At 43.6% G+C, this 18,952-nt stretch overlaps 2 protein-coding genes across 4 annotated transcripts; one reads left to right on the top strand and one right to left on the bottom strand.

The window, feature by feature from the left end:
• The first annotated feature begins 906 nt into the window (after window positions 1-906).
• Window positions 907-3,561, top strand: LOC115157766 (zinc finger protein Gfi-1-like). Its single transcript, XM_029706201.1, has 6 exons — window positions 907-1,099; window positions 1,670-1,864; window positions 2,111-2,505; window positions 2,646-2,783; window positions 2,904-3,069; window positions 3,350-3,561. Exons 1-6 carry the CDS (start codon window positions 988-990, stop codon window positions 3,526-3,528), a joined length of 1,185 nt encoding a protein of 394 aa, XP_029562061.1. The 5' UTR covers window positions 907-987; the 3' UTR covers window positions 3,529-3,561.
• Window positions 3,562-4,739: 1,178 nt separating this feature from the next.
• rpap2 (RNA polymerase II associated protein 2) lies at window positions 4,740-15,462 on the bottom strand. Of its 3 annotated transcripts, none has more exons than XM_029704290.1 (12): window positions 15,356-15,462; window positions 15,032-15,080; window positions 10,605-10,719; window positions 10,236-10,334; window positions 10,077-10,142; window positions 9,876-9,964; window positions 9,643-9,678; window positions 8,267-9,368; window positions 7,893-7,978; window positions 7,595-7,675; window positions 6,732-6,800; window positions 4,740-5,440 (listed from the first exon to the last, which is right to left on the bottom strand). In XM_029704290.1, the coding sequence occupies exons 1-12, from the start codon at window positions 15,408-15,410 to the stop codon at window positions 5,257-5,259; spliced, it is 2,031 nt and encodes a 676-aa protein (XP_029560150.1). In that variant the 5' UTR covers window positions 15,411-15,462; the 3' UTR covers window positions 4,740-5,256. The 3 variants fall into 3 exon arrangements, with proteins under 3 accessions (XP_029560150.1, XP_029560152.1, XP_029560151.1); XM_029704292.1 differs by having other exon boundaries at window positions 8,267-9,347; window positions 15,356-15,461; XM_029704291.1 differs by having other exon boundaries at window positions 15,365-15,425.
• Between the last annotated feature and the right edge of the window lie 3,490 nt (window positions 15,463-18,952).

Raw genomic sequence — 18,952 nt, 5'->3', positions numbered from 1 at the left:
CATTCATTACTGTAAGTCGCTCTGGATAAGAGCGTCTGCTAAATGACTACAAATGTTTAAAAAAAATCCGACTTTGTTTTATCAGGGAGATCCTACTGAAATCATAATTGAGCCTTGCCATACATTGGCATTTGGATATTGAGAGCTTGAGAGAACATTTAGTTATTGACTTAGCCTTGTTCTGTTCAATGTTCTCTACCTATATAGTACTCTAAATACGCCAATTTAATGTTGTTAAGTTAAAAATAATACAAGATTTTAAAAAATGGCTCACCATTCAAACCAATGAGGGATCGGGAACTTTAAAGTAAATTATCTCAGAATCATCTTTTCGCAGATAGAACCTTATAGTCCCAAGCTTTGGATATGATACATTTGGACGAAGTTATTGGATCTATCTGGATGAATGAGCCAGCACGTTAACTGACAAAGGCTCTTGTAAGGGATACCTCATGTCCGCATTTGCAGGCTGCTACATGGGGGGACAGGGAGAGGAGGTACCGCAGGATCCGTTTACATCGACATGGGCCTTGTTGCATGGGCCATGAGGAAGGGAGGGTTGGGGGCTTAAAAATCACAAATAGTCTAAATATTCCACATTATAGCCTAGTCAAGGGAAAGTTCCAGTAAGTTTATACCCATTTTAACCCGTCAACCACGGTAAAATATAAACCAAATATAAACATGTCATCTGATTCTGAACCAACGCAAATGGCACCTGACGTTAAAGCAAACAACTATATGTTCTCTAAATGATATTTTAGAAAATATAATAAGTTGTGGTTTACAAATCACAAAAGGAGACCGTGGGGGGCAGTGGTCCCATTGGCCACCTGCCTCACATGCTCACAAAACCTTGTAAACGCGCAGGTGCCTTTTCAACCAATGGTGTTCAAATCATTCCGGAGATAAAATAGGCGGTGTGGACGGAGAGGATTTCATCACAAGTGACCAGGGACCTTGAGAGTCACGCAGCGAATAGTAACCATGCCGAGGTCATTTTTGGTGAAGAGTAAACGGGCACATAGCTACCACCAACCCCGATACCTGGATGATGAGTACATAAGACTGGATACTAATGTATCCCTTATATGCGCAGGTGCGTCCATTTATGATGCTGCAGTGCTTTGAATACATGTATTGCGTAATTGTTATCCATTCGCCTTTACGCACACAAGGAAGAATTAGCCTACGTTTGTTTTAAAAACCTATCTGTAATGATACGTTTCTCATTTCGCTAAATTCGCGTGGAATGTATTGTTTCACTTTAGAATTCACAAATACAATATAAATCTGAGACGGATCAGTGGCGGTTCTAGACCATTTCAAATGGGGGGGGGGGGCCAAGCTGGGGCCAGTTGTACTGTTAGAGGGGCCAGTTACATTAGACGTTATTGTTGTCATATCGTTTTCTTCACTGCATTGCAGGCATTAGCAGGCAAAAGACCATGTTCATAATCATCATCGTTGCCACTGTCTAATAACGGATGTAAAAAAGAATGATAGCAAAAATTAGTTATGTAAAAATGATTTCATACGCCACATTTAGGGGGGCCACAAGGGGGTCCAAAATTGTTGTCACAGGGGCACTGCCCCCCCCCAGAACCGCTAGTGAGACGGATATTATGAGCTTGAATTAAGTGCTAATCTTTGCTTTCTCTGAGACTAGAGCGCAAACCACAGGTTGAGGGGAGCTGTGACGCGCAGGACGCTCATAACCATGGCAAGCTCTCCCCCGAATCCTATCTAGTGCGCACGGCTGACATGTTCTCCACCTCCCCGCTGAGCTGCGAGGGCAACGTGTGCGACCGCTTCCCGGACTATGACTGCTACTGGCGCCCTCCATCTCCATCTGCATCACAAGGTCTGTGTTTACAGTTTGTTGTGATGTCTATCTTTGCTCTGTCCTTGGTCACCATTACGCATATGCGCAATGCATATCCAAACATGATTATTTGAGACTGTGCCTCAGCTTTTCATATGTATCACTTTTCATCCTGTCCTGTGGGGTTTTACCTGCATATTAAAAGGGTGTATTATTAAGTCATTATTGGCTATTTTTGTAAACAGTATTTGTAAACGTGACTCATATAGTCCAAATGTTTTCCAGATTCGGAACAATGTTTCACTCCGTCAGTGGACAACGCTCACCATTTCGCCATTCCATTCCGCCCTTATGCCTGGACTACCTACTCTGGCTCCAAGCTCAGGCACCTTGTGCAGCGAACATACCAACACAATCTCTCCACAACTCTGGAGCCTGACACACAGATGGGTATCGATGGATCCGAGGATGGTGCCTCCAAATCCCCTATTTACGCACAGCGGGGCCCGCACACAGGATTTTACCGGGACTTTGGGTCTACGGTGTTCCCTACCTATAAAATGTGGGACGCCGACCAATTATACTCGGCCCTCAAGGTCTCTGAAATCAAGTCTAAATCCAATCTCATCTGTTCCCGTATAGAACCAAGCAGATCGTACAAATGCATCAAGTGTTGCAAGGTAAGCCTATCCATAATCCTCCACCATAATGCATACTAAGGTCAATTGTTCGATTTGAATGAGATTGTTTCCACTAATAAACACTTTCGGCATCAATGTGGTAGGCTATTAACTATGACCGCTTTCATCTTCTCCAAAAGGTCTTCTCGACACCGCACGGTTTGGAAGTTCACGCCCGTCGGTCGCACAGCGGAGCACGACCATTCACCTGTGGAATGTGTTGGAAAACATTTGGGCACGCAGTGAGCTTGGAACAACATAAAGCCGTTCACTCACAGGTAATTAGGGCTCAAATGCCTCCGTATTTGCTAAAAAAAGTGAACGAAATCCTAAATTGTAGATGGCAAGAAGTCACACTCTCATATACTTGACTTTCTCACATCTTACCTGATTCTCAGGAGAGGAGCTTCGACTGCAAAATCTGTTGCAAAAGCTTCAAGCGATCGTCCACGCTGTCCACGCACCTGCTCATCCACTCGGACACGCGCCCCTACCCCTGTCAGTACTGCGGTAAGAGATTCCATCAGAAGTCGGACATGAAGAAACACACCTTCATCCATACAGGTGAGAGATTACGCTCCCACCACAAAAAAAATACGTTCATTATTAAAAAAAAATGATATACACGGTTTTGTATTAGCCAATTATTCATAAGTGGTCATCTAAACAAAAAGTAAGTTAACATATTACGTTTAAGTCAGACAATTACGAGAAAAATAGCAGAACATCAATATGGAGAGCTCAGATGGACACGTATAATTACTGCACAACAACAGTCAACACTTCAATATGGAGAACTCAAATGGACACTTTCATAACGCAACTTGTTTGTTTATATTATCAGGTGAGAAACCGCACAAGTGCCAGGTATGCGGGAAGGCCTTCAGTCAGAGCTCCAACCTCATCACGCACACCCGCAAGCACACGGGCTATAAACCGTTCTGCTGCGACCTCTGCTTCAAGGGATTCCAACGGAAAGTGGATCTGAGGAGGCACAAGGATACACAACATGGATTTAAATGAAAAACTGTGAACAGCAAAAATTTTGCTGGAGGATTGAGAAGAAAATAGCTAATATGGAAGTAAATATGTCAAATTTCAGAGGAAAGATGTCACGCCCTGACCTGAGAGAGACGATTTATTTCTCTATTTTGTTAGGTCAGGGTGTGGGGTGGGCATTCTATGTGTTATATTTCTATGTTGTCTTTTTCTTTGATTGGCCTAGAATGGTTTCCAATCAGAGGCAGCTGTCTATCGTTGTCTCTGATTGGGAATCATACTTAGGCAGCCCCTTTTCCCTCCTTCAGTGTGGGATCTTGTTTTTGTACAGCTTAGTATAGCCTGCAGAACGTGACGTTCGTTTTCTGTTGTTATTGTTTTGATTTAGTGTTCTGAGTTAAAATACATTTTGTACATAAGCACTCACCACGCTGCACCTTGGTCTCCTCATTACGACGGTCGTCACAAAGGATTAACACATTTATTTTAATATATGCAATTATGTCAATTTCAAAATACATTTATGCAATACTAGTATTGTTAATAGACCAAATTGTCTTTAACATTTCACACAACACAAAATACATGATTTAGAAGTTTGGTTGATGCCCAACTAGGCCTGTTTATATTTGTGCTTAATCATTTTTCTTGTTTTCTTCCCTAGCAGAAGAAAACGATTAAATGAAATACTACTCAGCAATTTAATGCCTAGTAGGCCATTTGTGAAAATGTCATATTAATCAATGCCTATTCTATTCCAGCTTAAATTATAACACTGTCACTATCATTTTTAGTGTGTAACAAAATCCAATACACATTTTTAATGGTCCCTTATCTTTTGTAAAACATAAAAGGGCTTAAGTTCAAAAGTGCAGGAATCTAAACCAAAAATGTTAAAATATGATATATTCTTAATGAATAGTATGCCTGTCAGTGAGTTGATACAGTTTTAAACAATTCCACTGCACCACCTTCATTCAACACATTCTTGAAATGAACAAGAGAAAAAAAAAGAAATAAACTCATGCCAACAAAATGAACATATTTTACTCAAGGCCTACAAGCAAAATGCTTCAGAACTGCTAGGCTATATCTGTAGGATCCTAAAATGTTTGAATCAAATAAAATGATTAACGTTCATTTCCCATTCGTGCGAGCTACCTGGTCCAAACCAAATATTAAAATCAGACACACGCTTTGTTAACACACTTGGAACAAATGAGATTACACTGCTATAAACTTCATGTTAAGGAAGTTGGGAGAAACAGCATCACTTTTATTGCACCATCCTCTTACAGTTAGGCAACATAGTCGACAACACATAACGTTTTTAGACAAAGTGGGAAACCTGAGAGTGATTTTATTTGGTTGTATAGAGGCACAGGGTTCAACATTGGATGCTTGTAACTTTAAAGATTTGATTTAGACATTTACAGCTTCAACAGATTCACTCAACGATGCACAAGTGTAAGAATTTCTGTTTGAAAACAAGCCTATTCAGTGATGCGGTATGCCTACACGCTCTTCATTTCAGAGAACTACAACCACATCAAGCACTGTACATTTCCAGAGAGAAGATGAAAGTCATTATTTTGACTCTTAATTCTCAAAAAATAGAACACAATCAAATAGAAATTAACAAAACCGAAAAAGCAACCAAAACAAATAAAAAAGGATAACTGGGACTGACGTCTCCCTTCCCCGGTAGTTCTTATAATAGGGGAAAATGTTGTCCAGAAGAAGAATAGACTTTCATTGATTTGTCTGCCGTTTCTCTTTGTGCGCGTGTGGACAGAGCTCTGCGGTTCTGAGTAGCTGGACCAGGCTCTGCAGGTCCCGGTCCAGCAGTGGGAGCTCCTGCATCAGAGTAGAGAGGTAATCGACTGAGGCCGGCCTCTCCAGGGCCTCCCGCACCACCGGGGACACCTCTGATAACCTGCAAAACAAACACGGTCAGGAAAAACAAAAACCCAAAGGCCTCTGAAGTAAAGAAGTAATAAGTACAAGACGTTCAGATGGCAGTACGGCTAACGTGACCATTTACAGAAATCTCATCCAACAGCGAAATGCACATGTTTTTTAAAGGTTTAAGGGCACACTGACCAGGATTTGGAAGCGACTGGAAATTCAGCGCATTGCCTTGTGAACAGGTATGATGCTTTACGATGAGCTTATAACGCAACGTAAGACGTGTTCTTAAGAGTCTCTCTCGTAGGTGTCTTATTACGACCACGTCTTAATGCTCAGGGCTAAGTAACAGACATTTTGAGTCAGTCGAAACCAAACTGCGCCTGAGAGCAGCGCCACTTCCAATTCGTTGTGAGAGCCGTCCGTTTCGTCAGCGTCTTACTCGATAGGGCGTCTTGCTTTACTAGTCAGCGACTACAGGACTGGATCAAGACCACATTAGTAGATCAGGTAATATTAGGTCAAGACGGCAGTGGCCCCCCCCATTTATTTTGACATTCCCAGGGCCTGCCTGTGTGGGTGTCGTCGTCCCTGGCTGCTGCCTCACGGATCTGGAGGGGGGGGGGGGCAATCAGGTGGATGAGGTAAGGCAGAGAAGCGTCTGTGTGTACACAAACCGGAGCAGCATGGAACTGTCCCACATAGCGCCTGCTAGGCTCACGCCCTGCCCGGGGAAGTGGCGCACACACACCATCTGGCACAGGGCAAACAACGCAAGGGAACGCAAACACTGTAGATTGGAGATGCCACACACACACACACACAAACCAGAGTGCCATATAATGTATACCGCACTGTGTGTGTGTGTGTGTGTGTGTGTGTGTGTGTGTGTGTGTGTGTGTGTGTGTGTGTGTGTGTATATATATATATATATATATCAAAGGCCACCATAAAAACGCATGCGCACACACACACATAAACCTTTGCATTGCTGCATCTATGAGGGCCTGTGTATGAATGTACACATTCTATGCATATGTTGATAAATGAAACCATACTTTTTTACAGGTTGACTTCCACTTTGTTTGAGCTCTATCAAAGACATCCAAAAGAACACACACACACACACACTTCTCTGCAGTGCACCCTGGACACACACACACACAGATAAATCCCTCTAGGTAGAGTTTGTTGAGAGGGTGTTCCTCCAGGGACTTTTTCCTCTCTCCCTGGTTTCCTCTGTACTGATCCTACAGAGGCCTAGGCTCTCCAGCTGTTCCTGCAACAGGACACACACGCACACGGGAAAGTGCACTTACAAATGGAGGAGCACCACCGCAATCAGGGTCCACTCTGGGCCTTTGTGGATGATGTTGGTGTTTGTAAATCTGCCATGGAAATAAAGAAAGAGACAGTATAGTAAAAAAAATACGTTTTTAGAAGCTGAGAGAAATGAGTACTGCCATTAGGCCTGACAATACTATGATTCTCCATAAAAATGTAAATAAAAACAAGTCGAAATATCTGGCCTTTCCTTCAACTTGGCAGTCCAAATCACCATAAAGTCCAACCATATGTCAGAGACAAAATCATACAGTCAAAACAATTATAGTTGTTTGATATGACAGTTTGTTGTTGGAGCTCAGGGGGCTGTTTGAGCAGGACTCAGGAGCTCGTGGTGAATTCCTGGAAACAGGCCTCTCACTGGAGGTGTGACAAGTGGTACGCTTAAAAAAATAAATAAAAAAAAGAGCTACAGGAAGTCAAATAGCACTCTGCCAATCGCCGCTTCCTGTTGACAGCACCTAAAAATCAGCCAATCAGACCCTAGTTAGTGCCCACGACAAGAGCAGAGTTCACTTCTGGCCCATTTGGGGCTCCCCAGAAAGTCCACGCAGTTCGTGGAAGCCTTGATACTACATAACTTCACCATAAATACCGTATTCACAGTGTCTCATAGTAGGAGTGCTGATCTAGGAACAGCCCCCCCCCCCCTCCAGTCCGTGTCATCTTATTCATTATGATCTAAAAGAGCAAAACTGATCCTAGATCAGCACTTCTACTTTGTTACGGTTTATGAATACAGGCCCAGGTAAAATATTGACTGTACAACGTTCCAGTCTCCCAGACGCAGTCTGGGGACGTTGTAGAAGGTGTGTTAAAAGGTCACACTGGCGCTGACCTGAATGTTCTGACCAGCCTGTTGAGGTCACTGGAGACGTCAGTCATGGTGAGACGCAGAGGGCCCACGATGTCTCTCAGGCTTCGGACCGCAAAGAGAAACAGACAGAACAACTTTGTTTACTTTCTTCATATGCTGAGACGCTAAGTTAAATTCAATTTTGTCAATTGTCAGCACATCGGTGACCATATTTTCATCGCAGAAACCCAGTTCTTTGCACTTTGAAAACCGTTGCAGTGTTTACATACAGACACACACACACACACACACACACACACACACACACACACACACACACCCTTTAGTGAGCTTCTCCACCGTAATCCGTTTCTGGATGAGGTGCTGGGCATGGGAGTCAACCAACGGGAGCGCCCCACCCTGGTTCTGGAGAGGATAGGAATACAGACAATGAGCGAGTGAGAGAGACACAGACAGAGACAGAAAGATAGAGAGATAGAGAGAAAGAGACACAGAGACAGACACAGAGCGAGAGACACACACAGAGAGAGACAGAGAGAGAAACAGACACAGAGACACAGACACAGAGAGCGACAGACAGAGCGACAGACAGAGCGACAGGAGATAGTTTCATGTCACATCTCTCCAATGCTTATACAGAGTGCCCCCATCTGGACACTGGCAGTTGCTACAATACACTCCTCCCCCACTCACCTCTGAGTCTCCGCCTCTGGCATGTTGTTTCCCTGACACCCGCTGGACTTCCTCCGTCCCTTTGTAGAACTCCCTCACCCTCAGCCCCATCTCCTCTGTCTCCCTGCGTAGGGTGTCGTAGTCCGGGGCCGGGGCCGAGGGCCTTCCTGGACCCCTTTGGGAGTCAGTCTCACCTCCCTCCCCACCACCCTCCACAATGTCCTCCAAGTCATCTTCATCTAGCTCCTCCTCCTTCTCCTCCTCCTCCTTTGTTTCTATCAGTGTTTTACTAAAGTGGTCTGGGCCATATAGGAACTTCATAGTCTCCTCAGTCGTCCATTCAGTGAAGGTCCTCCTTAGGCCTTCTAGAAGATTCAGCCGGACCGAGACAGGTTTAGTCCCGGCTTCGTGGCCCTTGAGGAGCCCCTGGGCTCCCCTTCTGCTCATGCCCACCTGGGTGATGTTGATGCCAGGCTGGGTGGGCTGTGCTGGGTCCCCCTGTGGACTGGGTTTTGTAGCTGGGTCTTGATTCTGTACACTGCAGGCTGTTAGTGCAGGAGACGTAGCTGTGGCTCGATCCTGTATTGTAACTTGGCTCAATAGCTCTGCGGCTTCCTCCATAGACTGGCCCTCTGGCGACCCTCTCTCTCCCAGGAAAGATTGCTGCTCACTCTGGTGGTTCGTATCTGTGGTGTGCTGTTGTTGTCCATCTGTGCCATTGCTTGGCTTCCTTTGTGCTTTCTGTGATTCTTCTGTATTCTCCTCCTCCTCCTCATCTTCCGCCTCGTTTGTTTGTATTTGCTTGGGCACCGTTGTGTCCTTACCTCCCGACCTTCTCTCCCTGTCCTCCCCCTCTCCAGGTTCCCTACCCTCCCCTTCGGCGGTGCGCTTGGGCAGATCGCCCCAGTGCACCGTGGGTCCCCGTCGCTGGGAGACCACGCTTGAGACAAAGTCGTGTTCTGCGTCGCTGTCGTCGCTGTTGCCGGCTGTAGGGGAGCGCCTGGGGTCCTCTGGGGACACGGAGTCCAAGGGAAGGGGGTTCTCCACATCGTCCTCTCTGAGACGCCTCTCAGCCAGCCTCACCTCCTCTCCTGTGCTACCGCTAAACAGAGGGGGAGGGAATCCGGGGGAAGGAAGTCAGTCAGTCAGTCAAGCAAATCACTCAATCGATATATCCATGGTTCCGTAGTTATTTTTTTTTTGATGTTCACAGTCTGCGAATTATTGAATTTTTATGCCGTAAACGATTGAGGAATGGATTTGATAAATGGATCAATACCTATCCATCCATCCATCCATCCATCCATCCAAACCTTCTAAATCAGTTGAATGACAGATCCACATTGTATCAATTCATCCAGACTGAATGACATTGTGGGAAAAAGTTATGTACATACCCATCTCCTTTCTTCATTAATTTCACATCTGGGGGGCTGCAAATGACGAGAGGAGTTAACATTTAGGTCAAATTTGGACCTAAAGAAAAATGGTTGCCTACCTCAGCACTAATAGAAATATATATATATATATATATATATATATATATATATATATATATATATATATATATATATATATATATATATATATATATATATATATATGCTGAAGTAAAACAGTGCAGGCTTACCTCTCGTGCTGCCTCAGCCACAGAGGGCTCTTTGATATCTGCAGCTGAAAGGACTTGGAGGCTTTGTAGCAGAAGTTACTGCAGAAACTCTGGGTCAGAGGGGGAAAGGGCACCGTTTCGGTCTTACGTCAGTCACGTTCTTTCGCGGTGCTGGGCACCACACAGCAAAGTATGTGACTCTGTGTCTGACTGAGCACTTACCTTGCGTTCTGTGATGTCATAGACTTTATTGGTTTTGGTGGAGATTTTGAACTGTTGAGTGGAGACCTAGTAAAATTTTTTTTAAAAATACCTGAATAAGTTTAAGACTGGAAGACAGGTTAAAAAGGTAAAGCCCTTTAGAAATACACAAAACCTTACCTTGCCCAGTTTGTTTGAACAGACAGGATAACCGCACAGCTTCACAATGGACCTCTCCTCAACTGTGTCTTTGTAATTGGCAGCAGTGATCAACCTTGCCTGCAAATCAAGGACATTGAAAGAAACATCATGAACACATGGCAGATACCCCCCACGCCACCTCAAAATAACAACGCCGTGCTCCTCCATCAACCGATATCTACGGACGGTGAATCTTTCCATGAGGTCACAGATCCTCTTCGAATTCACAAGACTGGAACCGCTCCAACTCTGCGCGCTTCATCCATTTGCAGTCGCCATCTTACCCACGGATCGCCCTGCAGTATTGACCACAGAGGTAGACAGTGTATTGACCTCTACGGTACTCACACAGTCAACCAGGAAGTCGTCTGCTACGCTGTCCTCCAAGAGACGCTCCACCACCTGCAGAGCCCTCTTCTCCAGATCCAGCTTCTCTCTCAGGGTTTCCCTCACTGCCTCTCTCCTGGGGTTAGGGAGACAGGGGTTCTACCCGGTCAGCGCCACAAGTCAGAGAGACGCATGGGGGTGTGACCAGATCAGGGACAAACACTGCTCACAAATGGGAGTCCAGCAACATTGGTAATGGCATTCAACCCCAAAAATGTGAAGACAAACAGCAAACGTCATATGTTTGGGAACCACTGATGTCATATTAGCCTGAAATCCAGACCCGTTTTGTGCTAACATTCCACTCCTTGTACTCCATGTCATAATGTCCAAATTGTTTGGCATGACAAGGCGTGGTTTTACAGTCACTTCAGAAAGTACTCACACGCTCCCCCCACACGTTTTGTTGTGTTACAGCCTAAACGTAAAATAACTACAATTGCGATTGTGTCCTGGCCTACACGCATGGCCCCATAATGTCAAAGTGGAATTATGTTTTTAGAAATTAATTACAAATGAAAAGATGAAAATGTCTTGAGGTAATAAGTATTCCACCCCTTTGTTATGGCAAGCCTAAATAAGTTCAGGAGTAAACTTTTGCATAATAAATGACATGGACTAACTGCGGAATAATAGTGTTTAACATGAAATTTGAATGACTACCTCATCTCTGGACCCCAAACAAACAGGTTATTGTAAGGTCCCTCAGTAGAGCAGTTCATTTCAAACACAGATTCAACCACAAAGACCAGGGAGGTTTTCCAACGCATCCACAAAAAAGGCACCTACTGGTTGATGGGTTAAAAAAAAAAAAAAAAAGCTGACATTGAATATCTCTTTGAACATGGTGAAGTTATTAATTACACTTTGAATGGTGTATTAATACACCCAGTCACTACAAAGATACAGGCGTCCTTCATAACTCAGTTGCTAGAAAGACAGGACACCGCTCAGGGATTTCCCCATGAGGCCAATGGTGACTTTAAAACAGTTACAGAGTTTAATAGCTGTGATAGGAGAAAACTGAGGATGGATCAACAACATTGTAGTTACTCCACAATACTAACCTAATTGACAGAGTGAAAAGAAAGAAACCAAAACATGCATCCTGTTCCAACTAGGCACTAAAGTAATATTGCAAAAAATGTGGCAAAGCAATTCACTTTTGTCCTGAATACAAAGTGCTATGTTTGGGGCAAATCTAATACAACGCATTACGAAGTACCACTTCATATTTTCGAGCATGGTGGCGGCTGCATCATGTTATGGGTATGCTTGTCATCGGCAAGGACTAGGGACATTGCTGGACTCACAGATCTAGGGAACGGTACCAAAACATGTCTGCATCATTGAAGGTCCCCAAGAACACAGTGGCCTCCAATATTCTTAAATGGAAGAAGTTTGGAACCACCAAGACTCTTCCTAGAACTGTCTGCCCGGCCAAACTGAGCAATCAGGGGATTAGGGCCTTGGTCAGGGAGGTAACCAAGAACCCGATGGTAACTCTGACAGAGCTCCAGAGTTCCTCTGTGGAGATGGTTGTCCTTCTGGAAGGTTCTCCCATCTCTGCAGTACCCCACCAATCAGACCTTTATGGTAAAGTGGCCAGACAGAAGCCACTCCTCAGTAAAAGGCACATGATAGCCCGCTTGGAGTTTGCCAAAAAGTACCTAAAGACTCTCAGACCATGAGAAACAAGGTTCACTGGTCTGATGAAACCAAGATTGAACTATTTGGCCTGAAAGCCAAGCGTCACGTCTGGAGGAAACTTGGCACCATCCCTACGGTGAAGCATGGTGGTGGCAGCATCATGCTGTGGGGATGTTTTTCAGCGGCAGGGACTGGGATACTAGTCAGGATCGAGGGAAAGATGAACAGAGCAATGTACAGAGAGATCCTTGATGAAATCCTGCTCCAGAGCGCTCAGGACCTCAGACTGGGACGAAGGTTCAACTTACAACAGGACAACAACCCTAAGCACACAGCCAAGACAATGCAGGAGTGGCTTCGGGACAAGTCTCTGAATGTCCTTGAGTGGCCCAGCCAGAGCCCGGACTTGAACCTGATCGAACATCTCTGGAGAGACCTGAAAATAGCTGTGCAGTGACAGACCATGAGAGGATCTGCAGAGAAGAATGGGAGAAACTCCCCTAATACAGGTGTGCCAAGCTTGTAGCGTCATACCCAAGAAGACTTGAGGCTGTAATTGCTGCCAAAAGTGCTTCAACAAAGTACTGAGTAAAGTGTCTGAAAATGTATGTATTTAAATGTGATATTTCAGATGTGCAAACATTTCTAAAAACCTGTTTTTGCTTCGTCATTATGGGGGTACTGTGTGTAGATTGACAAAGAAAAAAACAATTTAATCAATTTTAGGACAAGGCTGTAACATAACAAAATGTGGAAAAAGTCAATGGGTCTGAATACTTTCTGAATGCACTGTAAATAAGGAAAAGCATAACATACAATAATCCCATGCTCACCCCTGATTGGAGGACCTCAACATTTTTACACATGTACATATCAATTCTACCCTTCAGACAGCCACAGATCAACCCATCTTTCCAAATAAATCATCATTCTACCATTTCCTTCTGCAATACATCAATCCATTATACCATGGTGTCTGTCTCATTATGGACTTGAACCTCCCCATCTGCAACGTCTGCCGAAATTGCCCCAAAAATAAACATTTAACCCAAGAGCACAATGATATTTCTTGTTGACTGACTGTGGTCGTTCAAATCCCCCAGCAATACAGTTTGCAGGTCCAACCACACCCTGATATTATGGCATAACAACCATTCCTGGACCTGACTCCAAAAACAAGGCAGCGATGGACAGTACAAAGAGATGCTCTATTGATTCTGGTTCCACAAGTCAGACTCTGCACCGGTCTGACTGTTGAACACCCCATAAACTGACCATTATTTTTGTAGTGAACATGTTATATAATAGCTTAAATTGAAGAGTGAATTGATTCATCAGTTGTTGCTTTGTATATCAGTTCATAAACCCGATGCCATGGTATTGGGACAACTATCTTGAATTTTATGTGGCATAGTTATTAACCCTCTTGACCGTAAGTGAAACTGATACATTTTATGATTTATATTAGTCATTTTAAGCCGTTTATTTAAAAAAAATGATTGGTGGCAGACAAACTTAATGAATTCCTTTTTTAAGTAATTGCCTTTTCCATTTTTGTGGCAGCGATGAGTTGGTTATAATTTTGTATTGAGCATACATTTCCATACACCTAAATTAATTGGTTGCATGACATAATTCTACCCTCGTTGTTTACAATGTCATTCATAAACCTGATATCTTTCTTATACATTCTCTCCAAGACAATTGGTTTATCCTCTATCAGTACATTGGAGTTTAGCCATATTATTTGCTGTAATACAGATGCTGCCTCTTCTGGGAGGATAAAATTGGAATTGTAACCAACTCTGTATAGCTTCAATTCAAAATAAGGACAAACGGCCCCCTGAGTGGCGCAGTGGTCTAAGACGGGCCGGGCACCTGCAAGCTGACTTCGGTCGCCAGCTGGACGGTGTGTCCTCCAACACATTGGTGCGGCTGGCTTCTGGGTTAAACGATTAGTGTGTCAAGAAGCAGTGCGGCTTGGCGGGGTCGTGTTGCGGAGGACGCATGGCTCTCGACCTCCGCCTCTCCCGAGTCCATAGGGGAAGTTGCAGCGATGGGACAATTGGATATCACGAAATTTGGGGAGAAAAAGGGGTAAAAAGTACAAAAATAAATAAGGAGAAACACAATAGTGCTAAACACAGGCAAAATCCTAAAGGAAAACCTGGTTCAGTCTGCTTTCTAGCAGACACTGGGAGACAAAGTCACCTTCCAGCATGACATTAACCTAAAACACAAGGCCAAATATACGCTGGAATGCTTACCAAGATGACATTGAATGTCCTTCAGTTGCCTAGTTACAGTTTACATAAACCTGCTTGAAAATAGCTGTTTATCAACAACCAACTTGACAGAGCTTGAACAATTTTTAAAGAATAATGTGCAAATATCATACAATCGAGGTGTGCAAAGCTCTTAGAGACTTACCCAGTAAGACTCACAGCTGTAATCGTTGCCAAAGGTGATTCTAACGTGTATTGACTCAGGGGTGGGAATACTTATGTACATGAGATATTTCTATATTTAATTTTCAAACAATTGACAAAATGTCCAAAAAACATGTTTTGACTTTGTCATTATACAGTATTGTGTGTAGATGATTGAGAAAAAAATATATTGAATCAATTTTGAATTTAGGCTGTAACACAACAAAATGTGGAATAAGGGGCATGAATACTTTCTAAAGGCACTGTAAATTAGCATAAGAGACTGGTACCAAGGCTAACGTTAAATACCTTCTTGCTTCCTCTACAGCGGTCTGTGCTTCTTTGACACTCTTCCCATCTGTCAAATAAGTGAAATTAGGTGTCAGTGCTCATATAAGGAAGTTAGCTGAATACTGTAATTTGCCCATAAAAGTAACGTTAGCCAGTTAACGTTATGCTATGGCTGCATATGAAGCTTGCTAGCTAAGTTAGCTAGCGCTACGTAAACACAACCGTAACGTTAGTTGAAAGAACGATAGCTTCGTTTCCATCACTTTTTGAGGACCCACAGAGACCCAACAACATCTAAACACAATGTTAATACCGGTCTGATGATATCTTATAAAAACAAACCCCTTTTGCCTGGTTTTGAAGAGCGAGCGACTCTTTTTCGTGGCTCGTTCTCCATGCTGGTAAAATGTTTTGACACAGATAGAACAATGAGATAGATATTTCTCTGGATGTATAAATATGAAGCATCCGGTTGGCGTTTCTACTTACTACCAAATATGGCAGTGAGAGAAAATCCACTGGCGGGCAGTGGGAGAAGATGGAACGAGATGGATTTTGGCCGACGTTCTGCAAATCTTCTCATCAACTAAACATTTGATCTCAATACAGTTTTCTGTTCCCAAAACTAAAATCTGTTATGAACAGAACAGACTAAGTTTTGTAGACTTCACCCGTTGCAAAAGTTGTTTTTATTACATCGCGCTGTTTAGGAGCGCAGAGGCGAATTGAGTTATTGCACACGCGCACTTCACAGAGTAGGCGTTCCCTAACGGAAATTTGCAGATGTCACTAGAACGCACCAATAGTATATCGCTAGCGCGTGCTTGGCTCTGCCCACCTACTTGCTTGTTCTGCCCGCTATGACTAATTTGTTCCCATTGGAAACGACAAGCTGTGGTCTATCTTGGTTAGTTATAAAAAGTATTTGGTTTTGTGCTAATTTTGACTTGTGACATTAAATCGACCGCAAGCATCAGAGTCAACGCAGCAAAAACACATGCGACTTATTCAATCTCCGATAATTGAAATGTAAAAATTCCCCTAATTAATTAAATCGATTAATACTTTACAATGGAAATATGCCTGTAGATCCTTTGTAGATTAATGAACGATTACAATAATTGAGGGATTTTACCATTCCTTCCTTAGGATCTAAGACACTGCATCTCAGTGCAAGAGGCATTTGTCCCCCTCTCAGGAGTGTTTAGCGATGTTGTCCAGAGATGTGTAAGTCATGACTCTTGAGTCCCCCCTCTGGCAAATTAGTTCCACTCGAGCGTTGTGTAAAATAACTTGTCTCACGCACCAGACTTCCTCCCCAGGCACGGATTCTCGGTATTGCCTATGTGCTGTGTGCAATAGTTTGGGGACGAGGTTAGTAAAGGACAAACCAACCTAACCCCCGTTACATCGCTCTTTTTTTCCTCTCTCTCTTTCCCTATCCATCTGTCATAGCAAGCCATCCAGGATGACAACTATACGATTGAGGATTATGACGTTTTCCAGATGGCTGGACGTACCTGTATAGAAAGGGGAGATAATGTTCAGGTTCTGAGTAGTAAAGCTGAAGAACATACGCACATTCAGGTACTTTCCGCAGGAGTTGGAGGCAAACTCATGGAAAACAGAACGGAAAACGCCGCACAGTTCTGCATCATGCTCCCCAGGTGATATTTATTTATAACAACGTTTCGACTCGTAGGCCTTCGTTGAATTCCAAGAACTTTTGGAATTCCATGCTTATCTAAACTCTGTAAATGAACCCCTTCATTTCACCATTAACTATGACCTATAACAAATCCGTTTTCTTGATGTGATGGTTATTAAGGACAAAACCACCCTCTACAGATTTCTATAGGAAACCTACGGACAAGAATACCCTCCTTAGAGGAGACAGCTTTCATCTACGTCCACTTAATAAAAGTAAATTCAGTCCACATCAGAAGAATATGCAGATGCTTCTTATCAGAAACAGACCAAGGACCTCACACAAAGGTTTAAGGAAAGGGGGTACAAAGATAATTGGGTAAAACATGTCAATGATCGTTTTGAAGGACTAACACAGTTGGAAAGTATTCAACCAAAAGTTAAAGAAAAAGCAGAACATTTCCCATCTGTAATATTCATATGTGAATACATACTGAATTATAATTGGATGCATTTTACCGCCGTATCCTACTGTGCAGTGATTGGTTAACACCACCCAGACGGTTAGGGCATCGTCAGTTGATCGTGGTTGGAGATAGGCGAACATGTAGTTGTAGCTAGTTAATAAAGAGTTATGTTAAGAAACATCCTGTAGTTCTGCGTTTTATTATTTGTACCAAGCGTACAAAACAAGACATGGTGTCAGAGTAAATGGTCTTAAAATATGGATTTTTATGGAGTTCCTTCACCTCGAATGGACTGGGAGTCTACAAACTTACCCGATGCATGGCGTAAGTACAAACAGCATGTGGAGCTAATGTTCACGGGTCCTCTGAAGGAAAGAGGAGAAGAGGAAAAATGTAGCTACCTGCTCCTCTGGATCGGTGAAAAAGGGAGAGATATTTACAACACATGGACACTTACCGAAGCTGAATCAAAGGTACTGAAAACATACTACGATCGTTTTGAAGCATATGTTGTGCCGAAGACTAATACAATTTTCGCTAGGTACAAATTCCATGAGAAAGTACAGGGAGCTAGCGAGTCTTTTGAACCGTTTGTGACTGGGCTGCGTCTGCTTGTGAAAGACTGTGATTATGCAAACAAGGATGAGATGGTCAGGCACCGTATTGTATTTGGAATACACTCACCGCGAGTGAGAGAGAAACTTTTGAATGTTGGGTCTGAGCTAACGCTGGACAAAGCTATCGACATAGCCAGATCTCACGAGCTAGCACAGGCTCAGATGAAAACCATTTCGCGCCGCAGCACGAGCGCATCACGTGAACAAGCAGTGCACGCAGTCAGGCAGACATCAAAGCACACCTCCGGTGCCCAGAGAGCGCGTTTCAGAACGGAGAGAGACATAACTCCAAAACAGAGCGACACAGACTCAAAACGCCCCAAAACATGTGGATATTGTGGATACAAAGTGCATGGCGAACAAGGAAATTGCCCAGCTAAAGGCAAACAGTGTACTAAATGTGGTAAATGGAATCACTTTGCAAAAGTGTGCAGAGCTTACCGTGGAAAAACAGTACACACAGTGAGTGAAGATGAAATGTCAATCAAAGAGTCAAATGATGATGAACTGTTTATTGATTCAGTGACAGGAAAAAGTCACATATCAGAGACAGAGCAAGCCTTTGCTGACATTGAGATAGGAACACAAGGCACAAAGCTAAAGTTCAAACTAGACACTGGTGCACAAGTAAACATTATTCCTCTGAATAAGTACCGCAGCTTGACATCTGAGTGTGAGCTACAGCCCACCATGCGCAGACTGACTGGTTATGGTGGTGAACAGCTCCCAGTAAAAGGCACATGCACTTTCAAATGCAAATACAAGGAAAGTGACATGATGTTGGACTTTTACGTTGTTGACACTAGAGCACCTGCAGTGCTAGGTCTTAAAGCATGTTTAGACATGGACCTCATCAAGCTAGTTTTATCAGTAACAGCACCAGTAGAGACAGGAAATGTACTGGAGGAGTTTGCTGATGTCTTTACAGGAATAGGATTATTCCCAGGAGAATGTACCATTCACCTTGACCCAGACGCAACCCCTGTGGTCTACCCCCCGAGAAAGATTCCCCTTGCTCTCCGTGCCCGTCTGAAGAAAGAGTTGGAGAGCATGGAACAATCTGACATAGTCACCAAGGTTACAGAACCGACTGACTGGGTAAACGCGTTAGTGGTGGTGGAGAAACCACGCACAGGCAAGCTCCGAGTATGCCTCGACCCAAGAGACTTGAACAAGGCTATCAAACGGCCCCATTACCCTTTACCGAC

The sequence above is a fragment of the Salmo trutta genome, chromosome 21 (genome assembly GCF_901001165.1).
Source record: "Salmo trutta chromosome 21, fSalTru1.1, whole genome shotgun sequence".
Lineage (NCBI taxonomy): Eukaryota > Metazoa > Chordata > Actinopteri > Salmoniformes > Salmonidae > Salmo > Salmo trutta.
The sequence above is the reverse complement of the archived record's forward strand: the minus strand, read 5'-3'. Positions and strand labels throughout refer to the sequence as shown.